The sequence below is a fragment of the Amblyomma mixtum genome, chromosome 7 (genome assembly GCF_055824585.1).
Source record: "Amblyomma mixtum isolate Tamu chromosome 7, ASM5582458v1, whole genome shotgun sequence".
Taxonomy (NCBI): Eukaryota; Metazoa; Arthropoda; class Arachnida; order Ixodida; family Ixodidae; genus Amblyomma; species Amblyomma mixtum.
The window spans coordinates 85,664,682-85,686,455 of NC_143018.1; the positions used below are offsets into that span (position 1 = coordinate 85,664,682).

Below are 21,774 nucleotides of genomic sequence, written 5' to 3' on the forward strand. Positions count from 1 at the left end.
TTTAATTTTATCTATTAAGAACATTATTCCATTAGCAGAAACATTGGTTACAGGCATGGTGTGCGGAATGGTTGTAGGCAGAATAGGTAAGGGCGCATCAGGCTCTCTTGTGAAGACAGAGGAAAAAGCAGCTGAAAAGATATTAGCACATTCAGTATCGCTTAATGGTTCCCCTGAATCTTTACTCAGGGTAACTGAATGCGTATTACTAGGGTTTATAATTTGCCAGAACTTTTTTGTGTTACTTTTTAGGATTCTCGACAAGTCGTCGTGATAAAAGTGTTGCTTAGCGTTTTTGACAGCTGATAAATACGAGCTCTCGGCGGCATAATATTTGTCCCATAAGCAGGTGCTGGGATTGGCTTTAGCTGCGCGGAATAGGCGTTTCTTTTTATTTTCGAGTTTTTTCAGTGATTTCGTGAACCAAGGCTGGTTTCGAGTGTCATGAAAAGTAGTCTTCGGGATGTATTTGGCAATACGGAAGTGAACAGAACACGTGCGCATCGCTAAGACGTTTGTTTAAGGCCTCTCCTTCTCCGCTCCTGACTCTCACTGTCGCAAACAAATCCGGCATATCGTGGGCTCTCGGAGAAAACGCGCACATGTCACTAGCACTGCATCATTATTCCCTTACTTTCTCCTCCGCTCTATGCTCCAGCCTCTTTCTACTCCTCCTAAAGCCTCAACTCCTTGCCCTCCTTCTACCGGTCACCATCGGGATGAATGATGCTTGCCTGATGTGAGGGCCAACACCTTGAGATTTGTAAACATAAATACCCCCGAAAGCAGAAGGTTTGACAGCCGTCGCCGTAGCTCAGCGGTAGAGCACCGGACGCGTAATTCGGAGGTCGTGGGTTCGGATCCCACCGGTGGCACGTGGTTGTTTTTTCTTCTTTTCTAATCAATTAGCTTTAAGCGACAACATATCCAGTAATATTCTAAATTGATGAACACCACAAAATAAAAAAAAGAATTAAAAATTCTCTCTGCCCCTTGGTTTCTGTGGCTGTTGGCTTCTCTCATATTTTTAACGAGCCCCTCATTCCCTTTTCCTTGTCTGCTTAATTGCTTAACGAGGGCCTCGCTTCTGGCAGCCTTTTGATGCCTTAGGAAGCATAAGAGGGTTCTCACACAGCTTCCACTCTCGCCGTTCGATGACGTTCTACGTCACATCAGCGGTAACTCAGGACGTGCTACTTCCGCCGCTTAAGAGCGTGGGTGGCGCTGGTGAACACTCTCAAGGTTAGGTTATTTGTAAACATAAATATCCCCGAAAGCAGAAGGTTTGGCAGCCGTCGCCGTAGCTCAGCGGTAGAGCACCGGACGCGTAATTCGGAGGTCGTGGGTTCGGATCCCACCGGTGGCACGTGGTTGTTTTTTCTTCTTTTCTAATCAATTAGCTTTAAGCGACAACATATCCAGTAATATTCTAAATTGATGAACACCACAAAATAAAAAAAGAATTAAAAATTCTCTCTGCCCCTTGGTTTCTGTGGCTGTTGGCTTCTCTCATATTTTTAACGAGCCCCTCATTCCCTTTTCCTTGTCTGCTTAATTGCTTAACGAGGGCCTCGCTTCTGGCAGCCTTTTGATGCCTTAGGAAGCATAAGAGGGTTCTCACACAGCTTCCACTCTCGCCGTTCGATGACGTTCTACGTCACATCAGCGGTAACTCAGGACGTGCTACTTCCGCCGCTTAAGAGCGTGGGTGGCGCTGGTGAACACTCTCAAGGTTAGGTTATTTGTAAACATAAATATCCCCGAAAGCAGAAGGTTTGGCAGCCGTCGCCGTAGCTCAGCGGTAGAGCACCGGACGCGTAATTCGGAGGTCGTGGGTTCGGATCCCACCGGTGGCACGTGGTTGTTTTTTCTTCTTTTCTAATCAATTAGCTTTAAGCGACAACATATCCAGTAATATTCTAAATTGATGAACACCACAAAATAAAAAAAGAATTAAAAATTCTCTCTGCCCCTTGGTTTCTGTGGCTGTTGGCTTCTCTCATATTTTTAACGAGCCCCTCATTCCCTTTTCCTTGTCTGCTTAATTGCTTAACGAGGGCCTCGCTTCTGGCAGCCTTTTGATGCCTTAGGAAGCATAAGAGGGTTCTCACACAGCTTCCACTCTCGCCGTTCGATGACGTTCTACGTCACATCAGCGGTAACTCAGGACGTGCTACTTCCGCCGCTTAAGAGCGTGGGTGGCGCTGGTGAACACTCTCAAGGTTAGGTTATTTGTAAACATAAATATCCCCGAAAGCAGAAGGTTTGGCAGCCGTCGCCGTAGCTCAGCGGTAGAGCACCGGACGCGTAATTCGGAGGTCGTGGGTTCGGATCCCACCGGTGGCACGTGGTTGTTTTTTCTTCTTTTCTAATCAATTAGCTTTAAGCGACAACATATCCAGTAATATTCTAAATTGATGAACACCACAAAATAAAAAAAGAATTAAAAATTCTCTCTGCCCCTTGGTTTCTGTGGCTGTTGGCTTCTCTCATATTTTTAACGAGCCCCTCATTCCCTTTTCCTTGTCTGCTTAATTGCTTAACGAGGGCCTCGCTTCTGGCAGCCTTTTGATGCCTTAGGAAGCATAAGAGGGTTCTCACACAGCTTCCACTCTCGCCGTTCGATGACGTTCTACGTCACATCAGCGGTAACTCAGGACGTGCTACTTCCGCCGCTTAAGAGCGTGGGTGGCGCTGGTGAACACTCCCAAGGTTAGGTTATTTGTAAACATAAATATCCCCGAAAGCAGAAGGTTTGGCAGCCGTCGCCGTAGCTCAGCGGTAGAGCACCGGACGCGTAATTCGGAGGTCGTGGGTTCGGATCCCACCGGCGGCATGTGGTTGTTTTTTCTGCTTTTCTAATCAATTAGCTTTAAGTGATAACATATCCAGTAATATTATAAATTGATCAACACCACAAAATAAAAAAAAGAATTAAAAATCCCCTGTGCCCCTTGGTTTCTGTGGCTGTTGGCTTCTCTCATATTTATAACGAGCCCCTCATTCCCTCTTCCTTGTCTGCTTAATCTCTGTCAGATCTCATTCTGAGCCTCTTTGCACAATAAATAATCCGGAACTATTCATCGTCAATGTCCGTCAGTACTATTATATTCGTGATATTTATGTATATATTCGTAAGCGTTGTAACCATCACCATCATCGCTGTTGGCTGCTTCCCAGAAAAACTGCCCCTAGCAGCTCGCGGTGTGAGCAAAAGGGGCTGAAGGACACTTACTTTCTCTCATCCTCTCCATACCTCCTCGCTTGGTTGCGTACGCCGTGAGCGCATGAGGATTGTTACGGACATGCAATACGCATTAGGTATGTAAAAGACTACACTCGGTTTCTATAAGCAGGGTAAGTGCTTGAGAGGTCGAGGTGAACAGATCCAGCACCAGGTTTCAACTCTATTTAATCTAAACTGCGAATGGCTCCAGAAGCCAGCACCAGCAATGTGGCGTAGAGCTAGTGGTGCCTTTGTGGCGCCGGTAGAGGTACCGCTTTAGTCAAAAATTTAGAGCTCATGGAATTCGCTTATAATATCTGCATAGGGGCTTTTGTAGCGTGCATGGAAGTTCTGATTTTCAGAAGAGGGAGGTTGAGAATTTCTCTTCGCTTCAACAGCTCTGGTGATGGATAACAATCAACAAGGCATGCATTAGAAACGAACTTCTTTAGCTGTACACAGCGCACAAATGGTATACTTTGCTTTATCTCTGAATGTTTGCATCGTTGCAGCTAGATCACATTCACGCCATTTACGCCCCACATTTTTGTGTTCGACAACAACAGCCTTACAGGTGATTGGTGTGAGCGTTACCAGGACATACGCCCTAGGGTGTGCATGATTTCGCGGTTCCCAGTTAAAGTGGTGCACCAATTTGCACCAGGCGTTCACTGGGTAGGATTTCCACAGCTGAAACGGCTGGCCTCCATTCGTAACCTCCTCTCCTCGGAGAATCCCTTACCATGCCGGTGTCGACCACATTAAGGGATCTGTCATGCGAACTGGTGCCTGTTCAAGCATTGGGTCCTTTCATGGTGATATATGCGCACACGCATGCCCTATGCGAACTATGCTGCGTTCGCATGGATATTCTACAAAGAGTCCGGTGGCTCGGACTCTGCACTGCTTCACTGGAACAGAATTGTCTCACTGTTGCCTGTGAAGCTGGGGCTGCCACGCAAAAACGGCATGACTTATCATGATGGCGCGTATCGCGCATGCATTTTTTGTAATTTAAGAAAATGCTTATTCGCGTGTATGACTTTCATCAATGCCTTACCTTTGCTATTCCTTTTGTTACCAGAAACGAGCACTGAAGAACACAGTCGCTGGAAGCCTGCGTACTTCTCGGACGAAACATGGCGTCAACTCTCGGATGACATGAAGATGCGCTACCTAAATGTCGAGAAGGATCGAATCTTAACAGAAAACAAAGGTAAACCTGTTCTCATTTTAAAAGTTAGCATGTGCTGATTATAATTTCCCATCGCTACTAAAAGCTCAGTTGCGTTAGCACGCAACTGATTCGTCAAGAGCTTTATCGAAATCTACGTATCAAATCTATGTAAAATCAGGCGTTCAATGGTAGCATCATTTTTCTTGTGGGATGGATAAACATCAAATTTCTTGCACGCCAGAACAAAAACTGTAGAGCAATTGACTGCGCTTATACCTCTTCAAATGCGTTGCTTGTGGTTTTGTATGCTTCTGCTGACGGGAAGCTAGGGCTGGGCACTCGGCTTGGAGAGGCTATGTGAGCAGGCATTGTATGCTCCGAAAACTGCTTATGCCGCAAAAGTGTGCAAGGATATCCGGCGACCCGAAATGGTTTGGTTTGGTTTATGGGGTTTAACGTCCCAAAGCAACTAAGGCTATGAGAGACGCCGTAGTGGAGGGCTCCGGAAATTTCGACCACCTGGGGTTCTTTAACGCCAGGTAGTCGAAATTTCCGGAGCCCTCCACTACGGCGTCTCTCATGCGGGCGCTGGCTGTGGCCCAGTGGCTCAGAATCTTGTGTGCTAAGGTTGTAAGCAGTATGACACGTTTCTCTGTCGTCACTCCTGCCAGCCAGGAATAGCAGTGATGTAGGAAGCATTAGGGAAAGTCCGAATTGTGGATTTGACATGCTCAAAATGCGGCGGGCAATGCCTTTCTACATTAATACATAGTTTTAGCTTTGGGCTTGTGTACTAGCTTGGACGTATACTGAACGAGCTTGATTCCTGGGTCGGCTTGCACGAAACAAATAAGGCCGGCTTATTTCCAGTCTAATCTTATTCGCGGTCTAAAAGCTCTCTCGGTTTTGAAGAAAGGAAAGGCGCGGTTCATTTTGTCAGTGGACACCTCAAATGCACCACGAACTCCGACTGAAAGTTCGGTAACTCAATGTTTTAGTCGGAGTTCGTGGTGCATTTGAGGTGTCCACTGACAAAATGAACCAGCTATGCGCCTTTCCTTTCTTCAAAACCGAGAGAGCTTTTAGACCGCGAATAAGATTAGACTGGAAATAAGCCGGTCTTATTTGTTTCGCGCAAGCCGACCCTGGTGCACACGCGAAATGAGCGGGTTGCGAGACGCATCTGCCACTGCTCAAACGTTGGTGGTACGTTTCTTAACTAGTATTGTGTGTACAGTCTCTATCAAAAGTAACCAGGCTGCATGATTTGCTTCTAGCTTGTACAGTGGAGCCCTTACAGCTTCCCCCAAGCTGAAATGGTCGTTAAAGGTAAAAACTGGGGGTCTCGTTACCTTCCAACACCTTTCGATCTTTAGGAAAGCCACAAGGGCTCCACTATACAAGTTAGAAGCAAACCATGCAGCCTGGTTACTTTTCGACAAAGACGGTACGTGCCTTTATTATACTATGCACATGCACGCTGGCTTCAGAGTGTCTTCATTTGTCTTCTGAAATGTGCTTACAGTGAGCGCGCTTTGCTTCTTTTAATTGGAACTTTTTATTGCTAAGCAAATCATTTATATGGGCAAGTTCTGTGTCGAAGTCCCATAAGGCAAATTTATTGCGCTTTGGCATGTCCGATCCAATGACTTCGTCATAACATAATTCTTAGTAATTAGGACGCTGGAAGCGCCGTATGAACACTGTAGGCAACGATGTAAAAGCCTTAATGGTTATTTGCTCTTTTCTTTCTTAATTAGTACCTCTTTCAAATTACACGCACTCATTAGCATACCTAAGGAGGCACACTGACTAGACCATGTGCAACGCCCGAAAACTCACAAGCTCTTCCCTTAAGCGAGTATAGTGAGCGTGCCTCAATTGCTTGGAGATAGCATATCTGACTCGCAATCTGTGGGGCATGAGTTCATTTTCTAGTATATTACCACAGTTTTATTAAGGCATAATCATTTTACTTGATATCCCAACGTGCCATGATGATTTTTCAGGAAAGCTAGCGCCTCATAGTCACAATTGAACGACGGTTTTCAATTGCGCAGTTTAGTGTATGGTGTTACAAAGGTGTGGACAAATCCTAAATTACTGTGACAGCACGCACAGTTTTTCTTCTGAATGTCCGCTCTAATGCTGTCGCTTTAATAGCTCCACTTTCCTTTATTTCTACTTGTTTAGTCTCAGCGGTATTCTAACTTGCTTATGCTCAAGTGACGAGAGTGACTTAGCAAGCACTAAAATGAGGTGCTTAAAAAGAGAAGGATAAGAAAAAACGTTAATACCAGGCCTTTCGCCTTAAAGACAGAAATGCATTCATATTTAGTTTAGAGCGAAAAGACCATGATATTCCGACCAAAGTGACTTGAGAACTCACCTTTCACGGCTCTCATGGCACCCTGACGGGATGGGGTGAGAGAGGTGCTATTCCCAGTGATAGAAGGCAGCCTTCAGATTTGTTTACATTACTTGGTGTTTGTGTATATGCCAAGGGTCTAAAATTTCTAGGTGCAGTGGGGTTGGGCTCGGCGTTGTGGCCCTCGAATTCTCAAAAGCTATGCACAACAAGCTTTATTTAGAGCAGCACTCTTGTGTTAGTGCGAGGATTAAATATCCTTGATGGAACCTTCTTCTATCTTTGTCTCGGTCTCAGACGTCGGAACTTTTCTCATCCTATCGCAAGAAGATCTGTAACTTTGCTGAAGTAATGCTCGCAGTCAAGGACAATGGTCGCGTGACTTTGTCCGCCGGAAGAATGATGTGTTCTCCGTCCGGAAATCTCGAAGAGCGCCAACCATTTTATGCGAAGCATACTACTTTAGCTACCACTTCAGCCCTTCACCGTGGTTATGCGCCTCCAAATCACGTGATACATGACGTCACACCGCGTGACACGATGACGTCACGGCAGTAGAGAAACGGGGGCCCACCTCGCGCCGTCGCTGTGGTTGTGCGCCTCCAAATTACGCGACACGATGATGCTTCGCATTCTCCAGGCTTAACCACGTTAAGCCTCAGCCATTTTGTTTTTCGTTACAAGCTATGTTCACAGCAGCGCGGTAATATTGATGCAACGCCAATCACAATCAGCCGCACTCGTCTCGTGAGCTACGTTCCTCCCTCCTACATGACTGCAACAATATACTGCAAGAGCGGCCACGTTCTGGTTATGTTGGAATCGTGGCCCTGGACCAAGACGGCAGTCTCTCAAGGCGAAATTTTTTTTCATACTAGGGTATTGCCAAGGCTAGTACGAATCTCGCAGAGTTTTGAGAAGCATTGAGCATCCCAGCACCACAAGCTGATTTGGCTAGACAATCAAGACAAGCCAAAATGCAGGAAGCTTCCTTCCTCATGAGCCAGCCACACATCTGTGGAGCAGTTACCTCGAATCCCTAACTTTTACTCTAATACAACGGTTTGAGGATTTGTGTGAATGCATGGGTGATTCCAAGCCTCTTATGTATGCTAGGCAGTGGGTAGCCATAATGTGCTAGCTTATGAGCACCCAATCATCTGCAAGAGAAAAAACAAGGAAATGACCCACAAAATTCTAGTTGTGAGGTATGCTGAACAGTTGGATGGTAGGTAGCCTGTTACTATCAAGCAGATAGCAGCTCTAGTCGACAGTTGACGTCATGCTAGCGCGCATATCCGCATTTTGCGTAATTACCTAAATCGGCAGAAATTTGAAAACGAAAGCCTTTAATGCCTCATACTGTCGTGACCAAGTCGTGTTAGCAAATGTGTTTCGGCGTCGCTACTTAAAATAACAACCAGTGTCGAGGCTGGGAATCTAGCCAGGGCCTTTGGCATTTGAAGTGGAGACGCTACCACTCCGTAACAAGGGCTCAGGGTTTCAACATGAATAAAGGCGCACCTAGTGAATGAATGGGTTTCATAAATAAAGTAACCGAAATGAAAAAAATAAAATCAAACAAAACTGGAAAAAATAAAAATAAAATAAAAAAAACCTACAATCCGTAAGGCAAGGCTTTCGCATTGCAGCACTTTAGACAGCCAAAGTGCCCTCTGAATTTTTTTTTTCTCTCGTCATAATGTCATTGGGGGTTTCAAAGAGTACTTTCCATGAACGCAGTAGAACGGCATTATTTCTGATATGAACACGAGGCGTTGAATTAGGTCTGCCATTTTAAAGGACGCCTTTGATTTGCCCGGCTCCTGTTGCGGGCTTGACGTATTTCATGGTATGCTCCGTTCGTAATAATTGTTAGACGCCAAAGCCAAGAAAGTACGAAGTACTTCAGAGCTCGTCCCTAAAAGGCAGCTTACAATGTGTCTCATCACGTCATCCCCCGACAAGCCTGTGAATTATAAGCTTTGTGAGGGGCCCTTCGGGTATCAGGCAAAGAACCTTTTTATGCTTGTTTCACCATTGTGCTGTCACTGAACCAAAGTGAAGGGAGCTTCAGCACAGGATTGCTAGCTTATCTTCTGTTAAGCGATTGATTCCCTATCTAGAAGCATTCGTGTGTCAACTTGTCTGTGCGCCAGCTTTGTGTACAGCTGCCATTTTCAGTCATGCGGTATGCAGCAAGGTTACCTTAGGAAAGCCATTTTCCTGTCTTCTCTGCCCACGTTTTATATGCACTCATACTTTGTTCTAGGTTTTCGCGCTGCAAACGGGCAACTTGCAGCTAGACTGAAGCCTTCTCAGGTGAGGACCTCACCCAATTCTTCTACTGCTTTGTGGCAATGTCACATATGCGATCTTTATCAAGGGCTAGCATTCCCTCTTTAAAGCGTTTTATGAGCCACACCAGCATCACTAACAGTCTGTGATTTATTAGCCGGCACAAAATTTTAGTAAATGGAAAGTTTAGTTCATCCTGCATCGAAACGCCGCTGCTAGTGTGTTCGTTGTTAGGCTCGACATCTGGATGTGTTAGGCACTGAGGCATCACCGCGGGTGCGTCAGCATGCGATACTTCACTGCAACAGCTCTACATTGTGACCATTTAAATCCAAACGGAAGGTGCTTTTGAGGGCGACAGACCTGCGAGGGAGTTTCTTAAAGTTCTTAAAGAAAAAACACTTTGCCGGCATATTAACTCGCCATGGATAACTCCTTCCTGCTCATGACACCCAAACATTCTTGTCACCTGAGCCTTAATGAGGGTTATGTGCTCGGGAAAGCTTGGCGCTGCCGCGAATATGCGTGTGATCTCCATTGAAGTGGTCAAGGTGCTTGGTGGACGGGGCCCGTTTATCAGAGGCAGGACATTGATCTTTGTGGGTGAATGCTATTCGCCCAGCTTTTATTTGCCTCATCTTAGGGTTGGTGTCTAGTGAGCTTAGCGATGGTGTCTTTTCTTCCCATGCAAGCCTCTTAGTTTCTCAGACATCCATTCTACACGTCATGTTTGAGTTGCAGACTTAGAATACTGTAAGTCGCGGTGATGGCTGCTGCTCGTCTATCGTTGCATATGAAACTGTTTATGAGCATAAGGAGAGCAAAAAAACGGCAACATCACTTCATTTTCAGCACGTGACTGGATTTATTTAACCAGGACTCATCTTACGGCTGTGTTATTTGAGATGAAAAGACCCCGTTACGAGAATACGTCAAGCTTAAAAACTGTATGTAAATATTCAGCGGGTAAAGAAATGTTTGCAGGCGGGTGCTGTCAAAAATAAATTATAAGCGTAGCCCTTGGTCTTTCCGCTGTACATAAACTTCCATATGTAAGTGCACACTTTCATGCAGGCATTCTCTATTCTTGTTTGTGCTGTATTTAAACAGATGACTTTGCAGACCGTAAACGTTAAAAGTATGTGGCGAATTCAGGGGTTGCTTTGCAGATAGGAGACCAGGTATTAATTCTGCGCATGATGCTCACACTCTACGAACTTTATACAGTCATAGGACTAGACCTTATCATGAGTGCAAAGCTGAGGTGTAAACTCGGCAAGCTCTGGTTTATCGCGGCCGTCTGTATTACCATGAGGTAGCGTGGAAAATAGCAGCTCAGAGGAATATAGAAAGTGTTGGTTACAAGTCATTTGACAGGAAAAGCTGCGAGAGGTACTGGTAACCTATTAAGAGTCTGAAATGTTGTAAGCTTTAGTGCAGTGACCACTGTAGTACTACATTTTCGTTCGAGACCGTGGTTTTCTGAGATCACATTTGTGCTTCTTGAATGCAAACCCTGGACGACAATGTCCACCAATTATCTGCATTTGAACGGCATTCAGGCACTCCAAGCTCCTGCAAAGCAGGAGCAGAAAATCGTGCCTGCCAGTGCAGCCTCCGGACATCCAGTATCGTGCAGTACTGACCAACATGGAAGCCGAGGTCATGCAGAAAAACCAACTTCCAAAAAAGAATGGCTTCAGAACGGAGGTGAGTAGCAGTGACCTGGGGAGCGTATAGGCTTTAACGATTTAACGTCACAAAGCGACTCGGGCTTCTACGGACGCTGTAGTGGAGGGCCGCGGAAATTTCGACCACCAGGTGTTTTTTAACTTGCACTGACATTGCACAGTACACGGGCCTCTAGAAGGTTGCCTCCATCGAAATCCGACTGCCGAGGCCGGGATCGAACCCCTTTAGGGGCTGATTCATGGGGGGACGCTTGCTTTGCTTTTCTTGTCCTCTCTTGTGTCTCCTCGCTTGCTTGTGTGCGGTGAAAGTGCATAAGGTATGTTACGGACATGCACTGTGCATAGGTATGCAAGGAGCTACAATTTGTTCCTATAAGTAGGGCGAGGGCCTTGACAGTAGAGGGGAACAAGCTCTGCACCCAATTCCACCTGCATTTAATTTGAAGAGGGGATGGCTCTAGGAGCCGATGCCAGCAATGCGGCGTAGAGCTAAGGGTGGCAATGTGGCACCGGTCGAAGAACAACCTTTGTCAAAAGTTTATAGCCTATGAGGTATGTTGACAATCTCTTTGAGGGGCTGTTGTAGAATCCATATAAGTCCTAATTTTCAGAAGAGTGACGTCGAGAATTCCTCTTACCTTCAAGAGCTGCGGTGATGCACAGCAATCCACACGACATGCATCAGAAGCGAACTTCTTTAGCTGTGCACATTGCACAAATGGTATACTTTATCTCAAAACTTTATCTCAGAATTTGTGCACCACTGCAACTATATCCAGTTGAGGTCATTTTTGCTCCACATTTTCGTGTTCCGACAGCAGCCACCTCAAAAAAGATGACTGGTGCGAGCATTAGCCGGATGTACACCCTAGGGTTTGCGTGGTTTCGGTGTTCGCAGATATTGTAGTGCTCCGATTTTCGCCTCCTTTTTGAAAACCAAACGTTGACACACTAGGTGCAGACTCCCGGGGTTTTCTGAAAAATTGGAGGTGACACTCAAGCTCTGTCTTGAGGGTATGACATGATAGCGTTCACCGGCACATCATTCTCAACAAACCTGATGCCAGGAACGCCAGCGTCGTACGAACGGCCAGCGAGCCCATTCGAACGGGCCGCAAGCTTCGTGGTGAATGCGCCTTGGATGTGCGCTGGATTGTTCGCCGCTCACCGCGTGATTCCTGCGTCCCAGCACGGCCCCACTGCGCCCGAACGAGACGAGCGGGAGGCGCTGCCGTCGCACGCTATCTTTTGGGGCAGTGGCGTCCATTGCGAGGAGGAGGAGGGAGTTGTTTTAATGGGCGCCGCCTTATGGCGCTACGTGTGCGCCAAGCGAAGAGGAAAAGTAGCGGAAATACACTTTGTTACTCCCTTAACTGCGACTTCCGTAATTTCCATGCTCATGATTACTAATATACACCACAATACATGTCTCTAAAGCGCCCTTCTAAGACAACACAGTATTCACTAGACGCGCCTTTGTTCATTCCAAACCATCGAGCTTTCGTGGGGGAGTGGTTAGTGCGCTCGTCTCGCACTCCGGAGGCCCTGGTTCGATTCCTCAACTCGACCAATTTCCTACTTGGTTTTATTTATTAATGCTTCTGGGATTTTTCACTCATGGCTAACGCCGCCAGTGACGACACCAACTTTTCTGCGACATTGGGCCCTCAACGCTATCACGGTCAAACGGCTCGCCTCCATTCATCATCTTCTCTCTTGGGAACCCCTTACGGTGGTGGCGTCGAAATCTCCATAGCAGGAACTGTCATGTGAGCTCGTGCCCTGCTCAAGCATTCTCTCCTTTAATGCCGACTTATGCGCACTCGCTATCTCACGCGAACAATGCTGCGCTCTCATGAATATTCTACGGAGACTCGCTCTCGGACTCTACACTGCTTCACTGCATGCAGCGGCATCGCTTCACTCTTGCCTGGCAGCACTCGCTTCTCAGGCAACAGTGGCACGGGCTGTCATCAGGGCTGCCATTGCACGTGCATTTTTTGTAATGTAAGAAAATACTTATTCTCATGTGTGACTGTTTTCCCATTGCCCTACCTTTTCTGTTCGTTTTGTTGCCAGAAATGGCTGCCGACGGATACTATCCCCGGAAGCCTGCATTCTTCTCAGAGGAAACATGGCGTCAACTCTCGGATGACATGAAGATGCGCTACATAAACCTCGTGAAGAATGGAGTCTTAACAGAAAACAAAGGTAAACCTGTCTTATGATAAAAGTTAGCATGGGCTAATTATAATTTTTCATCGCTGCTAAAAGCTCAGTTGTGTTAGCACGTAACTGATTCGTCAAGAGCTTTATCCAGATCTATGTACCAAATCTATGTAAAATCAGGCGTCCAATGGTAGCATCATTTTTCTTGCAGGATGGATTAACACCTAATTTCTTGCACTCCGTAAGAAAAACTGTACAGCAGTTGACTGCGTTTATACCTCTTGGAATGCGTTCCGTTTGGTTCTGTATGCCTGTGCTGACAGGAAGCTTGTGCGACGCACTCGGCTTGGAGATGCTATGCGAGCAGGCATTGTATGCTCCGAAAACTGCTTACGCCACAAATTGCGCAAGGAGATCTGGTAACCTGAATTGCTGGTGCTAGTTGCGGCTGGGTGGCTCGGAATCTTGTGTGCTAAGGTTGTAAGCAGGATGAAATGTCTCTCTGTCATCACTTCTGCCTACCATGAGTAGCGGTGATGTAGGAAGCATTAGTGGCAGTACGAATCGAAGTGGGGAGCAAGAGGTGGCAGAGGAAGGAGACTGGGGTATTGAACATGCTCGAAGCACAGCGGGCAATCGCCTTTCTCTATTAATACAGAGTTTTAGCATTGGGCTGGCGTACTCTATATCGGGCGAGCTGGATGCCTGCTTCACATGCGAAATACATGGGTACTTCCATGGGCGTCTCGTGAGTTACGACCTTCCCGTTGGTTTCCCTCCTAAACGGCTGCAACAACGCGCTGCAAGGGCGGCCACATTCTGGTTACGGTGAAATTGCGGCCCTGGACCAGGATGGCAGTCTCGCAAGGAACGAATTCTTTTCATGTAGGGTATTGACAAAACTAGTAAGAATCTCGCAAAGTTTTAAGAAGCATTCAGCATCCCATCACCACAAGCTGATTTGTCAAGATAATCAAGACAAGCCAAAATGCAGCGAGCTTCCTTCCTTATGAGCCAGCCACACAGCTGCGGAGCAGTTGTCTCGAACCCATAAGTTTCATTGAAATACAATATTTTTGAGATGGAGCTGTGTGATTGCGCGCGTGATTCCAGGCCACTTATGCTAGGCAGTGGGTAGCCATAATGTGCTAGTTTATGAGCACCCAATCATGTGCAACAGAAAAAACAAGGAAATGACCCACAAAATACTAGTTTTTAGGTATTCTGAACAGTTGCTTGCAGGCTTGCATCTACATGTCGTGAATACTGGCGCTTTTACTTCGCGTTCTACTACCACATAGACCGACGGTAGCGACTTCGGACTTCTGCATTAAGTGAATACCGCCTTCAGATCACGGTCAACGTTTTTTCATAGTATGTCACTCTCTGTCATTACTAGTGGCTTTGAGATAAGGATTGCTCGTACTTTTTTGCATTCAAGTTGCATATTCACAATTGCTATTGATGATCCCTGGAGAGGCTCGTCAATCTTTTGGTACCGTTAACACTAGGAGCGACATAACTCGTGAACGGCCGAGTTTATAGTGGCCGAGTTCGAAGCCCTACCGTGTGAGGCCACCACACATAAAAAGCACCGCTCTTCACGATTGTCGCTTATCAAAGACCGTGTGTGCAGCAGCGGAACAAGAAAGTGACGGCGAAATCACATTCACAGGGGCAATGGAAAAGTGATCATACAAAAACCAAAATGTACAACCACAATTGCTAATGCAGAGTTGTGCTCTCACCACGTATGATCACGCGCGAGGCTTTATTTTACATTTATCTATGACATGAAACTCGCCACAAGGGCCCTAAGTGAAAGAGCTGCTTCAACAACGTCTAGCCGCTCATTGCATCGAGTCGGCAGTGGCCTCTATACGCTGGACAAGATCCCAGGATCTGGAGCTCACGAGGTTTCATTATAAGTAAGACCACAAGAAGACTGCACATTTTTTTAAGGCCACTGACTTCTGTACTGGCAACTCGTCGATTATCTATATTATTATTTTTTTCCGTGCAGCTTCTTTGATAAGAGCAGTAAATTACGGAGGACATTTCTCTCTACTTGCGTCCTTTGAAGACATAAGACAACGCATACACTAAGCTGATCGCTATTCGCTAAAAAGCAGCGCAGTTTTGAGCCCTATGAGTTATATGCTGCCCTCGTAATTCAAAAAGTCCTTGGTTCAGTACCCCGCACCTTCGAAAGAATTGTTAAGTGCACTAGCACTTATAGTGGCCATTTTGTGCATTAAGCCATTACGTGTTTATTGGTTTGTCTGTCTGTCTGGAGCCGGTTTTGTGACAGGCTGCTCACCTGCCCAGCGGGTGGCAGGCAGCATGCCCACTGTGTCAGATGGCAGCCCGTTTATTCGTGAGAGGCGGCTCAGGAAGAGCCCAGCAAGCCAAAAACCTCTCAGAGACGTCTAGCTAGACGTCTCTGAGAGGTTTTTGGTTTGTGGGACCAACCTGGGTCACAATCCAAACCGAAGGGCCCAAACTCCCACAGATGGCAACACCTGCCATAGCACCTGCCCACCGGATAACTTACTTGCAAAGGTGTAGCTGTACGTAACCAGGCTAGAACATCAGACACTAATTAGGCGGCACGGCCCTTAAGCGCACCGGGCTAACCGCAATGAGCACCAGCGGCTAGGAGGAAAACGTGATTCGAATTATGCTTGCACAGTAGCGAAACAGAAGAAGTTAGGGTTGTAATTAAGTGGTACCCTGTTCTATACCGAGTAGGTCGTAGCTCCAATCGAGAATTAACATCATGCTGGTGCACATATCCACATTTGGCCTAATTACTTAAATCGACTGGCATTTTTTTGCTTTGCTGATGATGTCGTTGGGGATTTCGTGAGCCACTTTCCCTGAGCGCAGACGACGAAGCTGTGTTTCGTTGTTTCCAAAGGTATGAAATACAGTCGCCGCATGTGACTTGGCCAATGCCCCGCAGTGGGTATCCGCCATAATCTTGAGGACAACAGCAATTTCATAGCTTGCAGGTCTTGACCATTGTACTACTATTGTCAACACTCGATATACTGACACTTGGTCTCTACCACAGTTTAAGACCAATTGCAGACTACAATCCTTGGCTCATAACCTTCCGTTTTTTCTTAACAAATATTAGGACATTACAAGATTTACTCCAAAACAATTGAAAAGTTACCTTGTGCAAATTCAAATCTGTATCCCTCCATGAGTAGTTACTTTAGATAATAGGTTATTATCCAAATCTTAACGAACTGTTTCATATTACAGAACTGTATCTACTGTGTTTAATATTGACAAACCCTTTCTTAGCTTCTTTCTATTGTGTTCTACTGGTGTATGCATATATAAGCTTTTTTTGATGTCCGCTTTTATATTCATGAATTATTCATTCGTTTCTGTTTGCTGCTGCCATGCCATTCTTTGGTTTCTTGGGCCTTTGTCAAGCTGTTTGTACACCTTTTAGCCGAGGCAACCATCCAGTGGGAAGAAAATAAATTTGATTTGATTTGATTTTATTTGAAGAAGTCATGTAAGGCTTTCGCCCTAAAAGAACTTCGTGTCTATGGGCAGTGGCACAGGATTATTTCTGGTTTGAACACGACGCATTGCGTTTAGTCTGCCACTTTAAAAGGACACCTTTTAATTTGCCCGACTGTTGTTGCTGGCTTGACGTATTACATGGCATCCTCCATTTGTAATTAATGCTGGTCACTAAAGCGGATAAAGTACGGAGAACACCAGCGCTCTTCTCTAAAGGGCCTCTTAGCCCTCAACAGGCCTGTAATTAAAAGCTTTATAGGGGCCCTTCGGGTGCCAGGCAAACCCTTTTTTATGCTTGTTTTGCCGTTGTAATCTTACTGAACCAAAGTGAACGGAGCTTGAGCGCGACATATCTAGCTCATCTTCTGTTAAGCGATTGATTCCCTATCTAGAAGCATTCGTGTGTCGACTTGTCTGTGTGCCAATTTTGTGTTGCGTTGCCGTTCTTAGTCATGAGTGACCAACTATCCTGCAAGCTTACCTTCGGAAAGAGATTTGCCATCTTCTCTGCCACATTTCATATGCGCTCACACTTTGTTCTAGGTTTTCGCGCTGCAGACAGGCAACTTGCAGCTAGACTGAAGCACTCTCAGGTGAGGACCCCATCCAATTCTCCAATTGCTTTGTGGCAACGTCGCATATGCATTCCTTATTACAGTGGTTAGCATTCACGGTTTATATATTTCCCTGAGCAACAACAACATAACTAACCGTTTGTGATTCATTAGTCAGCAGAAAATTTTAGTAAATAGAAAATTTATATTCATCCTGCATAGAAGTGCTGCTGCTAGTATGTTCGTTGTTAGGGTCGACATCTGGATGTGTTAGGCGATGAGGCATCACCACGTGTGTGTCAGCACGCGATCAATCACTCCCGCAGCTCTACACTGCGGCCACTGAAACCGCATGGAAGGTGCTTTTGAGAGCGACGGGTCTGTGAGAGGCTTTCCTAAAAAGAAAACGCTTTGTCGGCATTTCAACTCGCGGCGGATAACTCGCTCATAGTGTCCAAACATTACTGTTCTTGTCGCCTGAACGTTGTGATGGTCATGTGATCAGGAGGGCTTCGCATTTCCGTGAATATGTGTGTTATCTTGTTGAAGTGACAAAGGTGTCTGGTGCCCGAGGCTCACTCCTCAGAGGCAAGACACTGATCTTTTTGAGTGCATGCTACTGCTATAGCTTTTATTTGCTCCACGATGGGGGAGCCTGAAGCCCTTTTCCTTTTGTGAGGAGCTTTGTGTTGGTGTCCTTTCTTCCCATGCAACCTTACTTTGTGAGCCATCCATGCTACGCATCATATCTGTTTAGGGGGCTTAGCATACTGTAAACGTTACGTGATAGATGTTGTTCGTTTATTCTTAAGTGTGAAGCACACACTTTAAGAGCACAAGAGAAGCAAGACAACCGCTATACCACCCAGTTTCCTCCTGGTGACAGAATTAATGTAGCAAAGACTAATGTAGGGACGGTACTTGAGAAGAAAACTTTCCCGTTTATATGCTACTTCAAGATTAAAAACTATGTAAGTATCCTGCAAAAAAGAAATTGTGGTGAGCACTGGCATGGAAATTAACTTAGTCCTTCTTCTTCCTGCTCTAGGTGGACTTTAGTATATTACTACTAGCAGCTGCATTCCAGCATTCACTTCCTAGTTGCTGCTGTATTTAAACAGAACATTTAGAGAGAGCATCAAAGTTAAAAGTAGATGATCGCTTTACAGGATGGTTCGCGCATAGCCGCCAACTTTACCGAGACCTGGGATTCGTTCTTTGCGTGATGCTCATGCTCTAGGCGTTTTATTCATTGAAGGGACCAGGAGCTACCATCAGTGCCAAGCGAAGGTGTAAACTCTGAAAGTTCTTGTTTATCGCGGGCATCTCTATCACCATGAGGTATCGTAAACATAGCCGCGCAGAGGGATGCAGAAAATGACGTGACGAGACAAGGTGCGATAGGCACTGCGAACCGATTAAGAGTCTGCAATGTTGTTAGCTTCAGAGCAGTAGCCCCTGTAGTACTACATTCTTATTCGAGAGCCCGATTTTCAGCACTCATATTTCGGTTCCTTGGTTGCAAGCTTCGCTCAGTAATATTCACCTAATATCTGTATTTAAACTGCATTCAGGAATTCCAAGCTGCTCCAGAGAAGGGGCAGAAAAACGTTCTTGCCAGTGCAGCCAATGGACATCCAGTATCGTGCAGCGCTGGCCAACGCGGAATGCCAGGTCATGCGGAAGAACCAACCTGCAAAAAAGAATGGCGCGACGAAACAGGTGAGTCGCAGTGACCTGAGAAGGTATAGGTTTTGTGAAGTTTAATGTCCCAAACGGGCTCGGTCTTCGAGGGACGTCGTAGTGGAGGGCTCTGGTAATTTTGACCCTCGGGTTCTTAACGTGCTCTGACGTCTTACAGTACATGGTCCTCTAAAAATTCGCCTTAATCGAAATTCGACCGCCGGAGCCGGGATCGAACCCGCGCCTTTCGGGTCAGCAGCCGTGCGCTATAACATGTGAATCACCGCAGCGGCGGAAAAAGTGGTCCATTCATGGGGCACTTGCTTTCTCTTGTCTTTTCTGCGTCTCCTAGCTTGGTTGTGTGCAGAAAAAGTGCAATAGAGTGTTATGGACATGTACCTCGCATTAGGTATGTAGAAGGTTACACTCTGTTCTATAAGTAGGGCAAGTACCCCAACCCGACGGTAGGGGGGAACAAGCCCTGTGGCGAATTCCACCCGCATTTAATCTGAAGGACGAATGGCTCAAGGAGCCGGTGTCAGCAATACAGTGCACAGCTAAGGGTGGCGATGTGGTGCCGGTAGAAGTACAGCCTTTATCAAAAGTTGAGTCCATGAGGTTTGCTAGTAATCTCTTTAGAGGGGCTTTTGTAGCATCCGTAGGGGTACTAATTTTCAGAAGGGTGATGCCGATCATTCCTCTTACCTTCAAGAGCTCAGGTAATACATAACAATCTGCACAGCATGCACGCTCACGGGAACCCCTTACGGTACTCGCGTCGAAATCTCCATAGCGGGAACTATCATGTGAGCTCGTGCCCTGTTCATGCATTGTTTCCTTTCATAGCTATATATGCACACAAGCGTATCCCATGTCAACAATGCCGCGTTCGCACGGATATTCTACGGAGACTCGCGCTCAGACTCTACATTGCTTTACTACACCACCATTGCTTCACTCTTGCCTGGCAGCCCCAGCCTCTCAGGCAACAGCGGCATGGCTTATCATCGGGGCCGCCATTGTGCGCGTAATTTTTGTAATGCAAGAAAATACTTATTCTCAAGTTTGACAGTTTTTTCACTTTCTACCTTTTCTGTTACTTTTGTTACCCCAAACAGCCACCAAAGAAAACTGTCCCCGGAAGCCTGCATACTTCTCAGAAGAAACATGCCGTCAACTCTCGGATGACACAAACAAGCGCTGCGTGAACGTGGAGAACGATGGAGTACTAAAGGAAAACAAAGGTAAGCCTGTACTCATGTTAAAAGTCAGCATGTCTCAGTTTTAATTATTGACCGCTACTGAGAGATAAGTTCCGTTAGCCTGCAGCTGATTCATTGAGAGCTGCATCCAAATTTATGTACCTCGTGTTTGAAAATCAAGCGTCATGTGGAAGCACCATTTTTCTTGTGAGAGTACACCAGCATAATATTTCTTGCAGGTGAGAACAAAATTGTAAGGGCAAATGACTGCGTTTCGTCCTTTTGAAATGCGTTTGATTTGGTATTGTTTGCTTATGAAGATGAGAAGCCAGGGCATGCAATCGGCTTGGCGATCCTTTGTGACCAGTCATGTGCATAGTCCAAAAACTGGCCATGCTATAAATGTGTGTATGGAGACCCGGGGACGTGAGTTGCTAACACTGGCTGTGCCTTGGTGGCTTGGCATCTCGTTGGCTAAACTAAGCAGGACAAAATGTCTTCCGGCCACCATAGCTGCCAGCCGAGAATTTCTTTGAAGTGGGAAGCACTAAGGAAGGTCCGGAGCGGATAGGCGAGGAGAGCAAGAGAAGGCAGAGGGGGGGGGGGGGGGGGGGGAGTTAGAGATTTTGCCTGCTTTAATACTAACGAGTAATCGCCTTCCTCCGCGAGTGCAGAATTTATCATTTCGGAAGGCGTACTAGCTTTGAAGTATACCGAAAGGTCTGGGTGCCTGGTGCCCATGCAAAATGTGTTCGGACATGCATCTTGTTGGACATGCTTGTTCTCAATCACTTTTGATGATCCCTGGATAGGCTCAATAATCTTTTTACATCAGTAGCAGTAGGAGCGACATAATTGGTAAACAGCAGCTTGTGAAGCGTCAGCATGTAGAACGTCGGCGAAGCCTCCACGCTTCAGAAGCAACACAAACCTACCCCCACCAGGAGGCCTCCACCAACCAAAGCCCATACAGCAGCTGAAAAGAAAAGCGATGGCGAAAGCAATGCCAAACACAGAATGGGAAGTGATCACCGAAAAAGTGAAATTCACAGCCACAACTGGTAGCCTAGATTTGTGCCGTTATGTCGCATGGTCACCCGGCAGGCATTTTTATACTTATGAAATTAATTTCACCGCTCTGCACCTCAAACATTACAGCTACTCGAACCAGGTCTCGCCGTTCAGTATACCATGGTACCGAGACAGCAATGGTATCTGTGTGCTGGGCAAGATCCCAGGATCGATGGCTGACCAGGTTGCATAACGGTTTTGACCAGAAATAGGCTGTTATTTTTTCTAATGCCCGTGATTTCTATGTGACCAACTTTCCACACTCTCCTGGTCGATTAGATATGTTATCAGTTTCTCGTTGTAGCTTTCGCAGACAAGGGCAGAAAAATTAACTCCGTGGGCAGTGGAAGGGCATTACTTGTCTGGAATACAAGTTGCCGCATTTTGTTTGCTGCTGAAAAAGGGTACCTGTTGATTTGCCCTGTTGTAATTACTGGTTGGAGGTATTTGATGGCGTGCTCCGTGTGTAATTAATCTGGACGCCAGCGCGGAGAAAGTCCCAGGTGCTCCAGAGCTCTTGCCTAAAGGGCAGACTACAATTTTGCTCATAACTTCATCACCCAACAGCCCTGTGAATTCTAAGCTTTATGAGGAGCTTTTCGGATGCTAGGCCAACAACCTTCTTTGTGCTTTTTTTCGCTGCTGCGCTGTCACTGAGCCGTGCCGGGTGGTGGTGGAGCTCTGCTGCACTGCTAGCTTATGTGTTAAGCGGTTGATTCCCTATCTAGAAGCATTCATGTGTCAATTTATCTGTGTCGTTTTTGCGTTGCGCTGCACTTTTTAATTGCA

The 21,774-nt window shown here is 46.2% G+C and overlaps 1 protein-coding gene across 5 annotated transcripts in view; it reads left to right on the forward strand.

Moving 5' to 3' along the window:
* LOC149336700 (uncharacterized) overlaps positions 1-21,774 on the forward strand; it is a 90,568-nt gene that overhangs the window by 35,733 nt on the left and 33,061 nt on the right. For 4 of the 5 annotated variants that reach the window (XM_089553056.1, XM_089553052.1, XM_089553055.1 and 1 more), the window contains 7 exons: positions 4,311-4,442; positions 9,044-9,093; positions 10,632-10,779; positions 12,840-12,971; positions 17,019-17,068; positions 18,604-18,751; positions 19,831-19,956. In XM_089553056.1, the coding sequence (XP_089409182.1) occupies positions 4,311-4,442; positions 9,044-9,093; positions 10,632-10,779; positions 12,840-12,971; positions 17,019-17,068; positions 18,604-18,751; positions 19,831-19,956 (786 nt within the window). The remainder of the gene's footprint in view (positions 1-4,310; positions 4,443-9,043; positions 9,094-10,631; positions 10,780-12,839; positions 12,972-17,018; positions 17,069-18,603; positions 18,752-19,830; positions 19,957-21,774) is intronic. The other variant, XM_089553053.1, reaches the window with a different exon arrangement.